The 20,178-nt window shown below is 33.0% G+C and overlaps 2 protein-coding genes across 4 annotated transcripts; one reads left to right on the plus strand and one right to left on the minus strand.

The window, feature by feature from the left end:
* Positions 1 to 8,901: 8,901 nt before the first annotated feature.
* On the plus strand, positions 8,902 to 12,970 carry LOC125828153 (F-box/FBD/LRR-repeat protein At1g13570-like). 3 transcript variants are annotated; one of them, XM_049507470.1, is made up of 6 exons: positions 10,412 to 10,554; positions 10,629 to 10,758; positions 10,848 to 10,953; positions 11,345 to 12,181; positions 12,321 to 12,479; positions 12,570 to 12,970. In XM_049507470.1, exons 4-6 carry the CDS (start codon positions 11,369 to 11,371, stop codon positions 12,864 to 12,866), a joined length of 1,269 nt encoding a protein of 422 aa, XP_049363427.1. In that variant the 5' UTR covers positions 10,412 to 10,554; positions 10,629 to 10,758; positions 10,848 to 10,953; positions 11,345 to 11,368; the 3' UTR covers positions 12,867 to 12,970. The 3 variants fall into 3 exon arrangements, with proteins under 3 accessions (XP_049363426.1, XP_049363427.1, XP_049363425.1); XM_049507468.1 differs by having other exon boundaries at positions 10,629 to 10,953; XM_049507469.1 differs by lacking the exons at positions 10,412 to 10,554; positions 10,629 to 10,758; positions 10,848 to 10,953 and adding an exon at positions 8,902 to 9,002.
* Positions 12,971 to 13,861: 891 nt separating this feature from the next.
* LOC125828136 (protein NSP-INTERACTING KINASE 2-like) lies at positions 13,862 to 18,087 on the minus strand. Its single transcript, XM_049507445.1, has 11 exons — positions 17,856 to 18,087; positions 17,245 to 17,374; positions 17,091 to 17,162; positions 16,625 to 16,768; positions 16,462 to 16,533; positions 16,270 to 16,329; positions 16,067 to 16,164; positions 15,421 to 15,570; positions 14,994 to 15,335; positions 14,527 to 14,906; positions 13,862 to 14,203 (listed from the first exon to the last, which is right to left on the minus strand). Exons 1-11 carry the CDS (start codon positions 17,944 to 17,946, stop codon positions 13,880 to 13,882), a joined length of 1,863 nt encoding a protein of 620 aa, XP_049363402.1. The 5' UTR covers positions 17,947 to 18,087; the 3' UTR covers positions 13,862 to 13,879.
* Between the last annotated feature and the right edge of the window lie 2,091 nt (positions 18,088 to 20,178).

Below are 20,178 nucleotides of genomic sequence, written 5' to 3' on the forward strand. Positions count from 1 at the left end.
CATCTCCAAGTGGTGAGCGGACTATAACCTTTTTTGTCGTTAGAATGAATCATTTCAAATAATTCAAAGATATATCTAACATTTTCTCATAAAATGATCCATCTGAAATAACTCACATGTATATTTAACATTTTCCTAAAATGAATCATTTGAAATAATTCAATGTTTTATTTAACACTTCCTAAATCAAAATTGGTATGTTTTACTTTACTTTCTCTTTCTATCTAATCAGTATGTAAACTTGTTTAAAAGTGATGCTTTGTATGTATAAGTGATAGAATATTCAGGCCTTAGATGTTTACATGCATTTAATGGAAGTCTGAATTTGGCAGACATTAGGCCATTAGTGTGTTTGGTTTTTTACTTAAAAATCTTTCAATTGATCTCAAAGGGTCTGAATGAATCAGATCTGTGACAGAGTCTTATTCTCATTGACACCTTTATAAAGGCACTGCTTTTTGAAAAAAAATTGTGCTCCATATTTTTTTCTTCAAAAAAAAAAAAATCAATTCTCTCTTATGCTCCAATTTTATTAATTATCCAAATTAGTTTCCTTAAATTTTTAATTTTTGTTATTACGGTTTATTTATCAAGAATTGATAACATTTATTGTAAATTTGTTATTTGACTAAAGTGCAAAAACAACTTCATAAATATGTGTTTTTGTAATAAAAAAACTGACATTGTTTTCTAGCAATTACTTTTATTATTATAATTTTTATATATAATCCATGTAGTTCCATTTTATTTTTATCAAATTTAAAATATTAATTTATAATTTAAATATCTTAACGTTTATCAAAGACTGGCGTTTTTTCTAATATTTTGTTAATGTAATATTTAACTACTATTTTATTTGAATTGTAATATTTATTGTATTTACAGATTAATAAAAAATATATATTCAAATGTCTAATAACAAATCGTCTTAATTATTCAGTGTTCAGATTTAGTATATGAATTCAGATTCAGATGTCTTAATCTTAATGAAAACAAATGAGGCTTTAGTTCTTGATTGGTATTTTGAAGATTGATTGTCCCTTTTGAGGACTAAGGCATCACATTTGAGAAAGGATTTGACATATAGAATTGTATTTAGAAATTTTCAGTTATTCTAAATTTGTATATCATTATAAGTGTTAGTTTTCTTAAATGGTATTATTGCTCATGTTTTTACAACATGGTTTATTTCTTGTGTGTATCCAGATTCATATATCCATACCTAAAATGACGGAAGAAGTGTCAAGAAGAACTTGCGATCGAATCAGCAATCTGCCTATCAATGCAATTGATGATATTCTTACACGTTTGCCTCTACGAGATGCTGTTAGGACCAGTATTTTGTCAAGAAAATGGAGGTATGCCTAGGCCAAAGTTCCAAAACTTACTCTTGATGAATCACTCTGGAAAGATCTATCAACCCGTGAAGTTAGAGTTAAGCTTGGTAGGATTCTCCTTCATCTATTTTCACTTAGGCAAGGACCAATTAAAGAGTGTAGAATCTCCATTCCGAAATCAAAATACTTCCCTGAGGTTGACAACTTGATCTTTTTCCTGTCAAGGAATGAGATCGAGTATCTCGTTCTTGAACTTCCTAAGGGGGAGAAGTACAAATTGCCCTCTTCTATTTTCACAAGTTCAAAAATGAGGCATTTGACACTTCACTATTGTGTAATCAATCTTCCAACTACCTTTCAAGCATTTGGTAAACTTCTTCGCTTACAATTGTTTAATGTTTCTATTTCTGAAAAACATCTTGAGAAATTAATATCTCGTTGCCCACTGCTTGAGAACATGGAGCTAGATATCTCAAACCCTTTGAACTATATTCAAGTTAATGCTCCTAACCTAAAATTCTTGAACTTTGGAAGCAAAATAATTTCTATATGTTTCAAAAATACCCCACTTCTTGCTGATGTGTCAATTATGGCGGATAATGTGAATCATGGTCCTGTGGAATTAATTGTGGGGGATGATGTAAATCGTGATTCTGTGGAGAGAGGAACATGTAATCTTGTCTAGTTTTTTGGTTCCTTGCCTTCTATTAAGAATCTCCGATTGGAGCATTTCATAATCAAGGTGAGTTTTTGCACTTGGAACTAATAGTGTTCATGTTCGTTGACATTAAATGTCTTTGTGCCCTGACTTCATTGTTTCCCTTGGAAGACCCTGATTGCAGGAATCGATGAAATTCCAATGAAGCTTCCCATGCCTCTTCTCAATCTAAAAAAGATTTACTTATTCGACATTTGTCTAAGTGGACTAGATGATATCCGCTTTCTTCTTTGCTTGATTAAAAGTTCCCCATATTTGGAAGAAATCGTCATTATTAATCAGGTAATTAAATTTCTCCATTTCCTTTTTCTCTCGTTGGATGTTTTAGTTTATGTCCTCATTTTGCAATCTTTCCTCAGGCAATTAATAACGAACGAGGAGATGATCTTACTGCTTTTAAAGTTTTGGAAGCTAAGTATGATTCAGGCATAAAGTTGAATCGGCTTACCAAAGTCAGATTGATAGATATTAGGGGCACAAAGGCTGAGATGGAATTTATCAAGCTTCTGTTGGCCACATCTCCGGTGTTGGAAAAGATGATGATCTCGCCATACTACATAGGGCCTGAATCTCCTCAAACATTAGTTGAGATACTGATGCAGGCCAACACATTTCAAAGGGCTTCACCTCGAGCAGTAGTCAATTTTTAATTTCTAATTTTTAATGCAAGGTACTCATTGATTTTCTTTGAAAAATGTGTTGTGTTGTGGGGTGGGAAAGACACCATCAATATGGAATGTCACTATAGGAACTTATTTTCCCCACCTCAACAAGTGAAGTCATTTTCTTCATTTTATCATTTTAAAGGAACTTACTTTTCTTTGAAAAATATTTTTCAAATATTTTGAGCAATCGAATATGGAAAAATTAAAAATATTTTCATCCATACTACTGAATCATATTTTATCTATAAAGTTATTGAGTTTTTCTTTCTAGAAGCTATTGCATGCTCATCCTTTAAAAGCTTACTACAGGTTGCACTTGAACAATTGAGTTAATTGTTCATTGTCAATGATAATAAGAACAAACATATATATATATATATATATGTGTGTGTGTGTAAACTTATAAATTGTAAATAGTATTTGTATGGTCAATTTGATTAGGTTTTTACAAAAATTTTTTACCTAAACTAACATTCTTGAACTTTGGAAGCAAAATAATTTCTATATATTTCAATATAAATTCAACACCATAAACCCAGTATGATAATGAAGAGAAATTCATAGGATTTGAAGAAACTTACGTAACACGAAAAATAACAACAATGTTTCCACATGAAGGGATAGTCTTACATACCTTAGTCTCTTTCAAAACACAAATAAAGATCCTAACTTTGATAAAGAACATCCAAGAATTCTATATTTGAGTCTTTGAGAAGGATTGCTTTGAAGACCTTACGATCGTAGAGTAGAATAATCGTATCGAGAATTTGCATAGTGATATTAAAAACACAAGGAAATTCTTAGAATTATATGGGAGGAACGTAGAGGTGATGTGAGGAGAGGAGAAGAGGCGTCCTAGGGCTCAAGTGAAAAGTTTTTTTTTTTTTAATTAAGTACCTCTTTCATAATATATCCAAATAATAAATAAGAGCATATCTAAAGCTATAAAGATAATTATTAAATAGTTAGCATAATATAAAACATTTCCTTATAGTGGTTATTAACACGATCAAGAGAAACTTTGTTATAATCAGTCTTGTACATTTACTATGAATACATAGAGTTAAAAATAGTAAAATAATTTTTTTTTTGAAAGATTCCATTGAAATTGTTCATGTGAAAATTTTTACTCACTCTATAGATTAATTATCTAATCCCTAATCATGTTTTTATTAATCTTTATCCATGTTATTTCATTTGAATATAGGCATTGCATGTCCAAATTCACTAGCCCGACTTATATAGTTTCGAGTCCTCATCTTTCAAGGACATGACTATTGTTATTTCTTTATTTTAGTCTTTTAGGAATAGACAATTAGAGTAAGCGGGGGACTTGTCCCACCAACTCATCTTAGTAGAAGTTTTCAGACAATAGTTTCTGCTTTTTGGTTTGTACAAACAAATTCTATTTTGACTATTAAGTTGTTTTGAATTTAATTACTTAGTATTAGCTTCTACTCAAAAATCTTTCAGTTGTAATACAAATTTTAGTGTCATGCCAGATCATTTGGTTAGCTTGAGGACACTTGTGCAAGCACCATATTACTACTAATGGGTAATATCGGGTCGAGAAAATGTTTGAGCGGGAGATATAAAAATTTTGAGCTCACTCATAAAAAGTGCTTTAAGACCCATTAGTATAATCAGTTAACCCTTATAATAATTTCTTTATAAACACATATATGGTGTGCAATTATAGAAGAAAACAGATAGAGAAAATACAACAAATATAGAGAATGTAGCAATCATACACTTTATTCTCTACTCGATCAATTTAGGAAAAAATGTTGATCTCGCCGTATTACATAGTGCATGAATCTCCTCAAACTTTATTGAGATACTAATACTAGGCCACAACACATTTCAGAGGGCATCACCTGGAGCAATAGTCAATTTTATGAAAAAACTATAGTTGAAATCAAATTATAGTAAGTTCTCATATGAACAAAATTATGATAAGGCTAGGCTTGCATAATGAGGATTTGAATTTTGAAAAAGAATTCCTATATATCTATGAAAAAATCTCCTAATAAGGCTAGGCTTGCGTAATGAGGATTTGAATTTATTATATTTTGTTCAAGTGATCAAGCAAAATTTGAGGAGGACCTGTTGTAAGAGCGTTCAACATCAAGGAAAGCATTGTCTAATACTTGTGCCGAAATTATGAGCTTCATATCACCGGATCAAGCTTGTAGGTACAATTCGTGCTCTTAGAATTGACAGTCAATTTGTAGTAGATAATCCGAATAAAATTATTAAATGACAGAAATACCATGCTATAATTATCCATAATCTAGAAACACTTCAAATAAAAAATGAGTTGGCAAATGACCGAAAGTCAACTAATCAATCTCTTGCAAATTAGAGATAGTTGTAATTAGAAAAACTCTGGTATGTTTTAATTTGGATAACTTTAACATATCGACATAGTCGCTTCTTATGAAGTTTCAAATATTACACGAAAGATAAACTACATAGAAAATTTATTTGTTTCACAAATACTTTAAGCCTTCTTTTTAAAGGTTCAACAAGTCGAGCACCCCAATAAACTTCGAAGTAGGGGGCATTTGTATATAGTGAAGTTTTATTGATAAATACATATTAAATTTTATATTAAATCTTAAATTCATGATATGCTAACCAAGTTAAATTATTGGTAATAAAATTGGATTAATATTTAAATTAAATTAAATAACTTAAATAAAGTCCAACTTATATTTGGGCCGGCCTGTCAAGCTGATAAAACGAGCTCAATTCATGTTATTCAAGCCCAGGGTCCTCTAAAGTTATTTGGAGCCCAAAATATCCCGAAACCCTAGCTCACGCCTATATAAAGAACTCTTCATAAGACAAGAAAGACAAAGATTTTCTGCTCTTCAGTGGAGGCAAGTCTTCATCTCCAAGTGGTGAGCGGACTGCAACCTTGTTTGTCGCTAGAATGAATCATTTCAAATAATTCAAATGTATATCTAACATTTTCTCATAAAATGATCCATCTAAAATAACTCACATGTATATTTACCATTTTTCCTAAAATGAATCATTTGAAATAATTTATTCAATGTTATATTTAACACTTCCTAAAGCAAATGAGCAGAAAGTCATTATGTTTCCCGTCTATAAATGTTGACAAATTTGCTTGTTGTTTCTTGTCTTTAGTAATCCATCATTTATACCATCAAAATTGGTATGTTTTACTTTACCTTCTCTCTCTATATCTAATCAGTATGTAAACTTGTTTAAAAGTGATGATGTGTGTATATTAGTGATAGAATATTCAGGCCTTAGTTATTTGCATTTAATGGAGTTCTGAATCTGAATGGTTCAAACATTAGACCATTAAGTGTGTTTGATTTTTTTTAATTTAAAAATCTCTTAATGAGTCCGAAAGGATCTGAATGAATCAGATGTTTTATTCTCATTCAAACCTTTTTAAAGGCACTTTTCTTTTTGGAAAAAAATTGTGCTCCATATTTTTTTCTTCAAAAAAAATTCAATTCTCTCTTATTCTCAAAATTTATTAATTATCCAAATTATTTTCCTTAAATTTTTAAATTTTGTTATTACGGCTTGTTTATCAAGAATGGATAAAATTTATTGTAATTTTAGACTAAAGTGCAAAGCAACTTCATAAATATGTGTTTTTGTAATAAACAAAAAGATAACTTTTCTAACAATTACCTTTATTATTATAATTTTTATATATAGTCCATGTAGTTCCAATTTATTCTTATCAAATTTAAAATATTAATTTATAGTTTAAATATCTTAACGTTTGTCAAAGACTGACATTTTTTTCTAATATTTTGTTAATGTAATATTTAACTACTATTTTATTTGAATTATAATATTTATTGTATTTACAGATTAATAAACATTATATATTCAGATGCTTAATAACAAACAGTGTTATCAATCATTCAGTGTACATATCTCGAGAAAAGATCATAATCATTTAGATTCAAACGTCTTAATCTTAATGAAAACAATTGAGAACTCAGTTCTTATTTGGTATTTTGAGACCTGAGATGGAATTTATCAAGCTTCTGTTGCCCACATCTCCTGTGTTGGAAGAGATGATGATCTCGCCATACTACATGGGGCCTGAATCTCCTCAAACATTAGTTGAGATACTGATGCAGGCCAACATATTTCAAAGGGCATCACCTCGAGCAGTAGTCAATTTTTAATTTTTAATTTTTAATGCAAGCTACACATTGATTATGTAATATGTGCATTTACCCTAATGAGTTTTTACAACACCCCTTATGGGTGGATCTGTATTTCCAACAAAAAAAAAAAAGACAGTAAACAATGGTTGTAGAGAAGGGAATAGTGGTCAGGTGTGTTTGGTATGAAATAAAACATTTTCCAGCAAATTAAGTGGGTTTTTTATTTATTTATTTTCTGTTCAATAGGTAAGTAATGCATATAATTTAGATAAATACTATGAGAAGTGTGGGTTAGGATACATGTATGGGGTGTGGGGATAAGATGGGTTGTGTTGGAGGGTGGAAAAGACACCATCAATATGGAATGTCACTTGTGGAACTTATTTTTTCCACCTCAACAAGTGAAGGCATTTTCCTCATTTTTTATCATTTTAAAGGAACTTACTTTCCTTTGAAATTTAAAAATGTTTTCCTCCGTACTGAATCATATTTTAGCTTTAAAGTTATTGAGTTTCTCTTTCCAGAACCTATTGCATGCTCATCTTTTAAAAGCTTTATGCACATTTATTATAGAATTTAGTTGAGTTAGCATCTAGGCCAAGATTTTATAGTAAATCGATCTCAATATGCGCTTCTACTTACTACTACTACTAGATGTTGCACTTGAACAAGCAAATATATGTATCTACTTACTACATGCGTTAGATGAACATTTGTTCTTTGCATATTTTGTTAACTTAGGCATAAAATGTGTATATATATATATATATGTGTGTGTGAATTTATAAATTGTAAATAGTATTTGTATGGTGTAGGTTTTTACAATTTTTGTTTTACCTAAACTAAGATTCTTGAACTTTGGAAGCAAATGATAGTAAAGAGAAACTCATAGGATTTGAAGAAACTTACGTAGCACGAAAAATAACAACAATATTTCCACGTGAAGAATAGTCTTACATACCTTAATATCTTTCAAAACACAAATAAAGATCCTAACTTTGATAAAGAACATCCAACAATTCTACGTTTGAGTCTTTGAGAAGGATTACTTCGAAGACCTTATGATCGTAGAGTAGAATCATGTTAAGAATTTTCATACGGAAATTCTTAGAATAATATGGGAGGAACGAGGTGATGAGAGGAGAGGAGAAGAGGCGTCCTAGGGCTCAAATGAAAAGTTTAATATATCGAAATAATAAACAAGAGAATATCTAAAGCTACAAAGATAATTATTAAATAGTTAGCATAATATAAAACATTCCCCTATAGTAGTTATTAATACGATCAAGAGAAACTTTGTTATAATCATTTTTGTTATACATTTATAGAGTTAAAAATAATACAATAAAAAATTGAAAGATTTCATTGAAATTATATTGTTCATTTGGAAATTTTCACTCACTTTATATATTAATTAATCTAATCCTAAATCAAGTTTTTATTAATCTTTATCCATGTTATTTCATTTGGATATAGGCATTGCATCTCCAAACTCACTAGCCCGACCAATATGGTTCCAAGTCCTTATTTAATCTTTGTACATGTTATTTCTTTTGGCTACAAGCCTCATGTATCCATACTTACTTTCTTGACTAATCTCGTTCCATGTTGGATAAGCTCACAAATGGGGTAATTAAGCATAAGAGATTTTTCATTTTCAAAAGCCAGAGAGGTGCTACATACAGTAAACGCAACTACAAGGTGAATAATGACTTTAAAAAATGTTCATATTTGATGTTTACATCAATTCATACCACGCTATCAAGATTTAAACAATAAATTAAAGTGAAAAGTACGTATTAATTAACTATGATTAGATGATAACAATATATATGAAGACACGTGTCATGTATTTCTAGCGAACGGAACAAAAAATAATTACTATAATAATTTAGAAAAGGAAAAAAAAGGTTAGTTTTGAAAATTATTTTCCAGGTCCTTGTAGTTTCATAAACTACATTTGAGTGCAATATACTTTGCCGTCACATTTCAGATTTCCTAAGTTGTCACCCATTTGCAGACACCCCCGCATGTATTTGCCTATCATTTTCATTTCTCCGATCACAATTTAGTTGGCCGGAAATTCAAAATCCTTCAAATTCAATCTCAGGTTTTGACTTCTTGTAAATACAACTGTTGATTTGTTTTATACTCTGTTACTGTGCCATTTTTTTGTTAAAGATTACATTTTTATGTGATTAATTAGCTATATTTGAGACGGGTTTTGCCTAAAATGTTGATGGGGTTAAAGTTAATTATCTGTCGATTTATTTATAGCTCATATGGTGTTGATGTTAAAAGGGTTGATTGGAAAAGTTCTGGAATTTTAGGGATTCTGGGTTTTGCCAACAATGTTTCCCTGTGTGGTTGATCCCAAGAACTGTTAATTTGCTTAATACATTTGAGTGGCAATTAAATTTGCTATATTTGAGATGAGTTTTGTCTAAAATGTTGATGGGTGAAAGTTATATGTTGATTTATAGGCCAAGCGAGGCGTAGAGGTTAAAAGGGTTATCGAGAAAATTATGGAATTTTAGGGATTCTGGGTTTTGCAAACACTGTTTCCCAGTGCGGTTAATCCCAATTTTTACATTTTCGTGGAAACCCAATTAAATTTTTTATTCTGTTGGAGACAGAGATGAAATGCATAGAGATTTTTTTTTTTTCTTTTTTTGAAATTGATGAAATGTATAGAGTTTTTCCTTTGATTTACCTCTAGGTAATGGGTTGAGGCACGGAAGCAGTCTCTTTGTTTAAATGCATGTCTACCCTTCCCCCAACCCTACTCTGGTCAGATTAGCACTTCGTGCACGGAGAAGCCCTTTTGCAGTGGGCGGGGTTGTGGAAATACTAGGAGTATTTATATGCATTAGAAGGAAGAGTTGTTGTGTATCTTCCTTTTTTTTTCCTTTCTGTTAGTAGTTCATATAGCTCGTGTGGGAGATTAATATCTCCCATCTTTGTAATAGAGTTAGTTACATATTTACAGAGCAATCAACTTCTCGTTCTTCTCTCTAATGGCTTCTTTCTTACTAATGTGAGCACTTTGCATGTCTATGAATTTGACTATGATCTAGTCACTTGGACTGAATTTAACTATGATGTAAGTCATTTATAAGGTCTTAAGGTCCGATAATGAGATAGAGTTTTAACTCAAAACAATGTAAATCATTGATGTATATGGAATTATACATCAAAGTAGTTAACCTTATACCCCTCAACAACAAGGAGCAATTGAGAGGAGACATAAATATACTTGAAGTAGCTAGAGCATTGAAATTTCAAAGTTCTCTGCCAAATAGATTTCAGGGAGACTGAGAACAACAGCGTATCTGGTAAATAGGTGGCCAACAACAGTCCTGTAGGGTAGAACACCTTATGAATTAATGTTTAGGAAGATACCACAACTGAGACATTTAAGGGTGTTTGGATGCTTGTGCTTTGCCAGCAACTTATTTGGAGGAGTGATCTAGGAGGACAAGTTCACTAAGGGCAAAGTAAAATGTCTTTATTGGATATTCTGAAACTCAAAAGGGATACAAGCTATATGATTTGGAGAGAAGGGGTTCCTGAAAAGTAAAGTTGTTCATCACTCTTACTCAGCCTGCTGCACTAAATCCGATCTGAGACAGTTCTGAGTCACACTTTGCAGCCATATGCAGGTATAAGTTCACAATTAGCTATGCCTAAATAGGATATCATTGCTGAAATTGACATTGGAATGCCTTTTCCACAGTCTCGAGAAGAAGTGCAATAGGACCAGATGTTGCACAAGCTGGTGATTTACGTCCTGACCAAACTGGTGAAGTTGTTGCAGAACTCAGAGAATCATCTAGGAGACTCAGGCCGTCTGTATGTCCATAGGAGTATGTTGTCCCTATACAAGCATAGAAAAAGTTGTCCCTATACAATGTCCAATTACAAAATAAAATAAGACCAATGGTGATGTGGACAGATTTGAGGCTGGTTGATGGCTAATGGGTACAATCAACAAGAAGAATTGGACTATGATGAGACATTTTCTCAGGTGGCCAAGATTGTCTGTGGCGGGATTGTTGTCAGTTAAGTAGCCTCAAGAAATTGGCCTTTGGCTAAGATGGATGTGAATAATGCTTTTCACGAGAGAGATGTTTACAAATTAGGTTTATATGGATCTGCCTCAAGGGCTCCATAGCCTGGGGAATACAAAGTGTGCAGGCTGTTTAAATCTCTTTATTCATTAGGGGGATAGGTTAGGAAGTTGTGATGTTGTGTTATGTTTATTCTCTGTCCCATTTCTTGTTTTTTTTTGCGCAGACGAAAAGATCTCATTAGTTTTGTCTAATTTGAAGTTCTTTCTTTTGATAAGAAAAAAGAAGTGTAACTTTTGAGGTGTTTTCAGAATTGAGTCCATGACAAAAATTTAAGTTTTCTTTTCTGAATGCTGAGAGGTTGAATTTGATCTTTGTGCAGATATTATCCAACTGAAGTTGATGAATGGACACTGATTTGGATAGAGATTTATTAAGTGATTTGCCTCAAAGTATCATAGAAAGCATCCTCGTAAAAGTTCCATTAGTCGATGCTGTAAGGACAAGCATATTGTCAAGAAAATGGAGATACAAGTGGGCAGCCATTACAGAACTTGTTTTTAGTGACACATGTCTGACTTCTGGCCATGACAAATCAATTATCAGTTGCAATCTTGTAAATTTCATTACCCGTTGCCTGTTTCTTCATGACGGGCCGATTCACAAATTTGAATTGAATACTTCCTTCTCCCCAGCTTCTCCTGATTTAGATCAGTGGCTACTTTTCCTTTCTCGTAAAGATATCAAAGAGTTGATTATTGATATAGGAGAAGATGACTGGTTTAGAGCACCTTCATGTGTGTTCTTTTGTCCGAAGTTGACTCATTTGGTGCTTGTTCGATGTGAATTAAACCCTCCTCCAAATTTCAAAGGCTTCTTGTGTTTGAAGCACCTGAGTCTCCAACAAGTTATCATTCCTCCACATGATATTGAAGTTCTCATCTCCAGTTGCCCTCTTCTGGAGAGCTTGACATTGTCATATTTTGACAGTTTGGAGCTTACTATTCGAGCTCCAAATCTCAAATATCTGAATTTGGAAGGTGAATTTAAGGATATACGCCTTGAGAATACTCCACATCTGATCGGTATTTCAGTTGCCATGTATATGACTGATGATATAGCTGAGCACTTTGAACAATGCTCAGGTTGCAATTTCGACAAGTTTCTTGGTGGTGTTCCTTGCCTTGAGAGGCTTATTGGTCATATATACTTCACTAAAGTAAGGTCTCTTTCTAATTTCCAATAGTGGGTGTAAAATACTTTTCACTCATATCTTTTTGCCGTATCTATAGATTGAATATTTGAAGTTTTAACCTTCCTTCTACCCTCCCTTTCTTTGTCTCTCCATCTTTGTGCAGTATTTGAGTATAGGAAATGAGCAAGGAAACTTTCCCGTTACGTATCAAAATCTGAAGTTCATTGAACTGTACCAAGTAAGTTTTGAAGACATGAAAGAGTTACTTGTTGTGCTTCGCTTGATTGTGAGTTCTCCTAATCTAGAGGAGCTTCAAATATCTGTAAGTATACGTCAAAATGCTTGATTTCTTATTCTAAACAATATAGATTTTCATAAAATGCTCTTGTTTATCGCACCTTGTCTTTGTCAGAGTTCCTCGATTACAACCACCACCGATATTTATGATCTAGAATTTTGGGAGAGAGACTGGCCTGCTGACTGCACTTTCGGTAAACTGAAGATTGTGCATATGACTGATTTCTCCGGTCTGCCACATGAAATCGAGTTTATCAAATTCTTACTTGGACATTCACCTGTTCTCGAACAAATGATTGTTGCTCCTACTATATATGTCACAGATAAAGTGGTGAAAATGTTGATCGACCTGTTAACATTTCGACGGGCTTCTCCTCAAGCTACAGTTAAATTTATTCAAGAGCCATTGTAGGATTTAGTCATGTATAACTTTGCTCTTTTGATTTTTTAAACATGTTATACAATGTTTGGTCAGAAAAGATTTGTGTATTTGATATTTATAGGAAACAAATCAAAGGAGGGAAGGGCTGGTATTTTGACATTCCTGGTGATGAAAGAATCTTGATTATTATATATATCATTTTGTACAGGTTTAACATAATCCAACATTACGAGCTATTTCGATGAATAGCTCGTAATGTTGCATCTCATCTGAGGTTGGGACCTTCTATCATAATTTTTGCTCATTATATACCTTGATCCACTATTGTATGGATACCTTTTGTTGTTGTGGTTTGAGAATCAAAGGTGGAAGATACTTTATTATATCGATTTGACTTATCAGTTATCAACTTGTAGACATGCTAAATCACTATATAATCTTTAAGATATCAGTTTGTTAGTTATTGATTGTTATTGGTTTAATCAAAATAAGATGACAAATCAAATAAACCATGAACATGAGTTGACAAATTTCAGCTTACTCAAAGAAAAGAAAATCATTGACAGTTGGTAAAATAATAGAGTTAGAGATAATCAGAAATAAAGGTACAAAACTAAACCTAAGTTTAGAACTTTATCTGTTAAAAATAACCTATTATTGATAAATCGATAACTTTTTTTCGTTTCGGTTTTGAAGAACTCTACTCTAAACTGATATATTTGCAAGGAAACTGTGTTCTATTTCTAATTATTATACATAAACAAATTATAACATCCTATAAACATTTCCACTCAAACAAACAAGAACCAAAAAAGGAAAAACAACTCTCAGCCTTACAAAGTTATTATATTATCCTTTACAATCAGAATGTATCATATTCTATTTGCAGCTTCTGTATAACCCTATAAACAAAGCTCAATATGGCACATGTTTTTTGTTTTATGCGTGTGACGCCTGAGCCAGCTTTCACGCACCTCGACTAATTCCACGAGAGACCTATCACCTCCCATCAGCAAAAGTGACATTGTGTCTTAATTCAATTATCATCTTGGACCAGATAGTTCCATTGCTTGTACAAGTAATGAAGAATCATCAGTAAGATCAGAGTATCTTTCTGAAGAGGAAAATTCATTGGCTCTGCTGCATCTTGTTGGTTCTGCTCTTTGAGATGCTTCCCATTTCTCTGCTAGTCCATCTCCTTCAAGCATTCTTACAACTTCAGACATTTTTGGTCTATGACTTGGATGATACAGAGTGCATAGTAATGCTACTTGAACCATTTCCTCTAACTCTATCGTATCGTACTCGTTTTTCATGTCTTTGTCCACCAACATGTCTAGCTTTTTCTCCTGTTGAATCTTTCTTACCTGCAAGTGAAAAAATAACAAGGACGGATCCAGGATTTAAAGATGGTTCGTTCATTGCATCTCTTAATACCTATAGAGTCCATATTTTAGATAGTGTGAATGCACGTGCGCCTACACACCTTACAAGTATACAGCACAACAACATATTTAGTGTAATCACACTAATGAGGTCTGGTGAGGGTAGAGTGAACGCAGACCTTAACTCTACCTTGGGATGTAGAGAGGTTACGTTGTTTCTGATGGACCCTTGGCTCAAGAAGTCATGTCAAAGCATGCTGAAAAAGAGAAATGTAACTACAATTCGAGGGATTTGTCGTACTTACCCAATCAAGCATAGCGCCTTTCTGGTTTGCTGCTTTACCAAATTCCAGAGCTCTTTGTCCAGTGATTAATTCTAGCAAGAGAATACCAAAACCAAAGACGTCCGTCTTATCAGAGGACTGTCCTGTGGAGAGATATTCTGGAGCTATATGTCCTACAGTTCCTCTAACCGCGGTTGTGACATGTGAATCGTGATGATCCAAAAGCTTTGCTAATCCGAAATCTCCAACAACAGCTTCACAATAATCATCAAGCAATATATTTGCAGCTTTCACATCCCTATGAATGATCTTTGGATCACATTGTTCGTGTAGATATAATAAGCCCCTTGCAGCTCCCAAAGCTATTCCTTTTCTTGTACCCCAATCCAAGGTTGGTTTGGCTGCAAGAAATGATACGTTATGAGCTGAGCAAATAAGAAGGACAATGTAATTATAGGTCAAAGGAGACAGTTTTTAGATATGTTTACCTTTGAGACGCGAAGCTACACTTCCATTAGACATGTAAGGGTACACCAGCAACCTTTCAGTTGGTGTCATACAAAATCCATACAACCTGAGGAGATTCCGATGAACTGCCAGACTGATCAACGCGACTTCAGTCTGAAATTGTTGATTGCCTCCAACTGCATTTCCATCTTTGAGCCTTTTCACAGCTACAATAATCCCATCACTAAGACGACCTTTATAAACATTACCAAAACCACCTTTCCCTAGTATGTTCTTGCTGCTGAAATTGTTTGTGGCAGACTGAAGTTCCTTGAATTGAAACCTCCTTAAGTTGCCTAAGCACACTTCTTCAATATGTTGTTCTGCAATTTATGACAATAACGTTTATAAGAGAGGATCGATGAGCTAGACCATAACTTCATATTGTGTCAATCAAACAATACTCACCATTACTGTCAAAGAAAATTTGCTTATTGTGCTTTTGTCTCCACCACAGAAAGAATCCAAACCCAACAATTAGTAGGAGGATGCATCCTAGACTTGTTCCAAAGGCTAACGCAACCTTGTGAGTCTTCGGTTTTCCAGAAGGCTGAACATCTGAGATAACACAGGATATTTTTAGCTGGGAATGAACTATAAATATTGAATCTATCAGCAGAGGAAATCAGTGAAGCATATTTACTTCATAAATCTGTATGACTAGTAAAAACACCATAATCATTATATCGACCGACAACAACAACAACAACATACCCAGTGTAATCCCATATATGGAGTCTGGAGAGGGTGGTGTGTATGTAGCCTTACCCCTACCTTTGTGAAGGTAGAGAGGCGCTTATTTATCATTTGGTTGTGCACCCAAGGGTGTGACCTACTTGTCAATGAAGTGGTTGAGAGTCATGAGGTCTTAGGTGATTCACCCCTCCGTCCGAGCATTGATGGACAGAGTTACCTGGTACCTATTGTTGTTGGGAGGTGATAGGTATCTCGTGGAATTAGTTAAAGTATACAAAAGCTGGCTTGGACACCACGGTCATAAAACAAAAAACAAAAAAAACTATCATTTGTCTGTTAAAACAAGGCTAGTTCTTACTCTGTGGATTGTTTGAAGAGAAGGAGAGGGGCATTGGTGTTGTTCCATTGCACTCTGACTCTTTTCCAGTTGCACATATCATTGGATTTCCCAATATACTGTGTCAATAAGGTTAAAAAAAAGACAAATAAATACAAAAAATTGGTTTCATTTACTGATATTAAGGAAAAAGTGAAACACAAAGAATTCTTCAAGACTCTTACTTGAATGTTTTGGCTAGAAACCTTGGTACAGGACCACTGAGATTGTTGAAAGACAAGTCCCTAAACATGCAAAACAAAGTCAAACCTCTCTACGTACGTCATTTGTCTAGATATTTTTTAGCTGCTATAGCGAAATGTTGTTATAAAGAACATATAACATAACATAACATGAAAATGGTATTAGAAAATTACATAAGTGAGAGGTGGGTCATATTGGCCAAATCCAAAGGAATAGCTCCAGTTAGAGTATTGTTGTTTAATCTCCTATAATCATCAAAAATCAAGAACAAACATCATTAGTTTTTAACCCCAAAAAAACTTGTTTGTATAAGATCTCAGAATTCTCTTTGCTTACAAGTATTGAAGGCTTTTCAGCTGAGCTAAAGACGACGGGATTTCGCCGGTTAACTTGTTATCAGAAAGATCAATTGTCTTGAGTTTTTTAAGCATTCCAAGCTCCATAGGAATTGATCCTGATATATTATTGCTCTGTAGAAGTCTGTAAAAAACAGGACACTCATATTAACATCTAAGAATAAGAATCAAAACTCAAATGTCTTGATAGCTTATTCAGGCTTAATACATAAATATGTCATTTAACTTGGTGTCACCTGACATCTATCCTCCAACTTTGGGGGTGCACAAGTAGGCACACTAACATCCTACGTAGCATAATACACGTAGGATGAGAATTTTCACATAGGACGTGTATGCCTACTTTTGCACATCCATATTGGAAGCATAGATGATAGATGACACCAAGTTAAAGGACACGTTTATGTATTACGTTTTTTATTTACTTTGGTTAAGTAAGTACTCACATAAGTTCAAGGTGTGTCAAGTTGTGGATATATGGTGATATTTTGCCAGACAAATTTTGGCTGGGACTTTCCCTGCATAATCAATAATCCAACTATTTTAAGAAATTTTGTTAGGAATACTATTTTTAGAATAAGTGAAAATTGTTTTACTTACAGGGTAGTGACAAATTTATCATATGAACAAGTCACCATATTCCAGCTACAAGGATCAACAGCATCTCCATCCCAGTTTAAAACATTATGAGGATCATCTAAATTCTTCTTTATCTCCATTAAAGCTTGCACTGCCAAAGAAAAAAAGAAGAAAAAATTCTTGAGCTTTTAATTTCAAAATCCGCAACAACATATTCAGTGTGACTCTACAAACATGATTTGAAGAAGGTAGAGTAGAGTGTACACAGACCTTATCCTACCTCAAAGAGGTTGTTTTCAATAAACCCTTAACTTTGTTTTAAAAAAAAAACTATAACAAGTGGTGTAGCTAAAATTTTCAATAAGGGGTTCGAAATATAAAAAGTAAGCAGACAAAGAAACCAAAAGGATTTAACATCTATTATGTATACATAAAAATAATTTTAACCATGTATAAATGATATAACTTTCCGTGGTTGGCATCTCAGCCCTTGCTAGCTCCGTCCCAGTAACAACAACGAAAAAAATGCAAAATGGATAACAAGTACATGACATACAAAAGAATTAACAATAACAATAATAAAATAAGGCGATAATCAAAGCACAAAACCCCAATATTTCATGGGAACTAACCTTCATAATTGACACCAGCTGGAGTAAGCATAGCATGAGCATAATAAGCCAAGAAGTTGAATAAGTACAAATAACCCAAAATAGCCTTCATTTTTCTTGCTTTTACTAATTCAAGAATTCCAAGAAAAGAACTACCCACAATGCAAAATGAGATTTTTAATATTATAAAAAAAAATTAGAGAAAATATTTGATTATGAATGTCAACCAAGTTTACTCTACACTACAACAAACACATAATTAACATGTCTAGTAAAATTTCTCATATGTTACAAAAAATTGCACTCATTCACTTTCATAGTAGTTAAAAGTTAGAGCCAAATAACATGCATGACACTTTTGTTCAACAAAATATATACATATATATATAAAAGAAATTAAAAGATGAAAAAGGAAAAGGAAAAGCATGAAAAATTCAAAAGATGGTGGAAAAAGAAAAAGAAGAATTCCTTAAATCATGCATTGTTTAAGAGGAAGATGGACTACACATACACTATATATGTATGCAGAATTTTTGAAGTTTCACTTTTTCAAGAATTTATTTAAAATGAAAAGGTATTCCAAAATGCTGACTGTTGAAAGCACTATAATGATTTTTATTTTATTATAAATGGATTTATTCAGATAACACTTTGTGGGACATGTGGAAGTTGTTTAGGGGGTGGGGTAGTCTTTAGATAGAATTTAACCTTCATATACAAACTCTCTAATATTTTGAATGGTTAATTATACTGGTCCGCGGATCTTTCAGAAACAACGTTTCTATCGTTACGAGGTAGTAATTAGGTTTGAATATATTCTATCCTCAATCTCTAAACTTTACTTTATGGGGTAATTAGTGAAATTAGATGGATTATGTGTAGGGTCACGTGCACCTTACACGTGTAATTTGGATGTCATCATATCATTGACCTTGTTTCAAACATTCTTTAGTTTGATCAATCAATGCATAGTATTACTTCAGATTCCCTAATCCTTAATCATTTTAAATGGAGGCTTAATTAACATTCTAAAACAAGAATTAGACGTGTTCACCTATGAGTTAATCGAGGACAATTTATCGTTGCTCTAAGACTTCCTTTCAATAATAGTACTCTCTTATATTGAAAAAACTTCATGGTTTCATAGACCTAAATCAGTAGTCACCAGTAATCGGCCAGCAGGAGCAAAGCTACCCTTCTCCAATCGATGATATTCTGTCTAAATATATATATATATACCTAGCAATATATATACACACATTATGATACAAACAAATCCACAAAAGCACATTCTGATACTTTTTTTTTTTCTTTTTTTGGTTTTTCACCCGGTGTCTGATATTCATATTAGAGTTTGACTAAATTTGAATTCGTGTCGGAATGTCCCACATTAGGGGTAATTAAAGTGTTCCCTAGCAAATGTGATCAACTCCGTACCCAGAGGGATTTAAACCTAAAATCTCTGATTAAGGATAAAGCAACACTTACCACTCTACTAGAATTCGATGTACCTTTTCTTTTGTGTTCACTTTTTTGGTCTATGGCAACTGGCAATGCCTAATTTGTAGGGAAAAGACAGTCAAACAAATGGGGTGGGGGGCTACTAAATTGAGTAATTGACCATAAATCTTTAACCAAGATTTGCATTTAGTTGGGTGGGTACCCAAATGAGTGGGAAATTATTGTTCTATGTTTACTAGTTGTCTTTGTTTGAAAGAGGGGATGTAGCTACTATTTTCTACTTACTTTATTTTTATGAGTAAGATATATATATATATATATATTTCACATGATTATTTGCCTATGGAATTGTCTATTTAATTGGAGATTACATATCTTTAAAATAGTTGACACCCTGAACCCCACAATTGTCACTCTTATGTTATAACAACCAATCCACATCTAGACCAAATTAAAGGAAAGATTTAACCCCTACCATATTCCCTATTAATAATTTGTACTTGAATATAGCAAAAACAACCAAGTTGATAGAGATTTTCAAGAAATTGTTTAAAAAATTGTAGTTAACCCCCACCCCCACACACACCAAAAAAAGAAAAAAAAATCAACTAAATAGATTTGATAAGTTGTGGCCTCTTTGATGGAATATATCTCACATCGGAGATGGATGAGTTTCTTGGATTGTTTATATAGTTTTAGGCATTCTTTATCTTTTGAATTAGCTTTTGGGACTAAGTAAAACGTAATATTCATTATTTTTTTACATAGTATTAGAGTCAGGCCCTCGATGTTGAATTTCCAGGATAGATTGTTCATGCCCCATTTGGGATGTTTGGCATGCCGGGGGATGATGGAATCACAAATTGGAGATGGATTGGTTTAT

Source organism: Solanum verrucosum, unplaced genomic scaffold (genome assembly GCF_900185275.1).
Source record: "Solanum verrucosum unplaced genomic scaffold, falcon-dt-bn FXZP01000053.1, whole genome shotgun sequence".
In the NCBI taxonomy this organism is placed as follows: Eukaryota; Viridiplantae; Streptophyta; class Magnoliopsida; order Solanales; family Solanaceae; genus Solanum; species Solanum verrucosum.

Coding starts and splice junctions, on each gene's coding strand:
- LOC125828136 (XM_049507445.1), bottom strand. CDS start 17,946: ATGAAGGCTATTTTGGGTTATTTGTACTTATTCAACTTCTTGGCTTAT. Junction 16,534..16,624: donor CTGAAAAGCCTTCAATACTT/GTAAGCAAAGAG, acceptor TGATGATTATAG/GAGATTAAACAACAATACTC. Junction 14,204..14,526: donor AAGGCGCTATGCTTGATTGG/GTAAGTACGACA, acceptor TTTCACTTGCAG/GTAAGAAAGATTCAACAGGA.
- LOC125828153 (XM_049507469.1), top strand. CDS start 11,369: ATGGACACTGATTTGGATAGAGATTTATTAAGTGATTTGCCTCAAAGT. Junction 12,182..12,320: donor GTCATATATACTTCACTAAA/GTAAGGTCTCTT, acceptor ATCTTTGTGCAG/TATTTGAGTATAGGAAATGA. Junction 12,480..12,569: donor TAGAGGAGCTTCAAATATCT/GTAAGTATACGT, acceptor TGTCTTTGTCAG/AGTTCCTCGATTACAACCAC.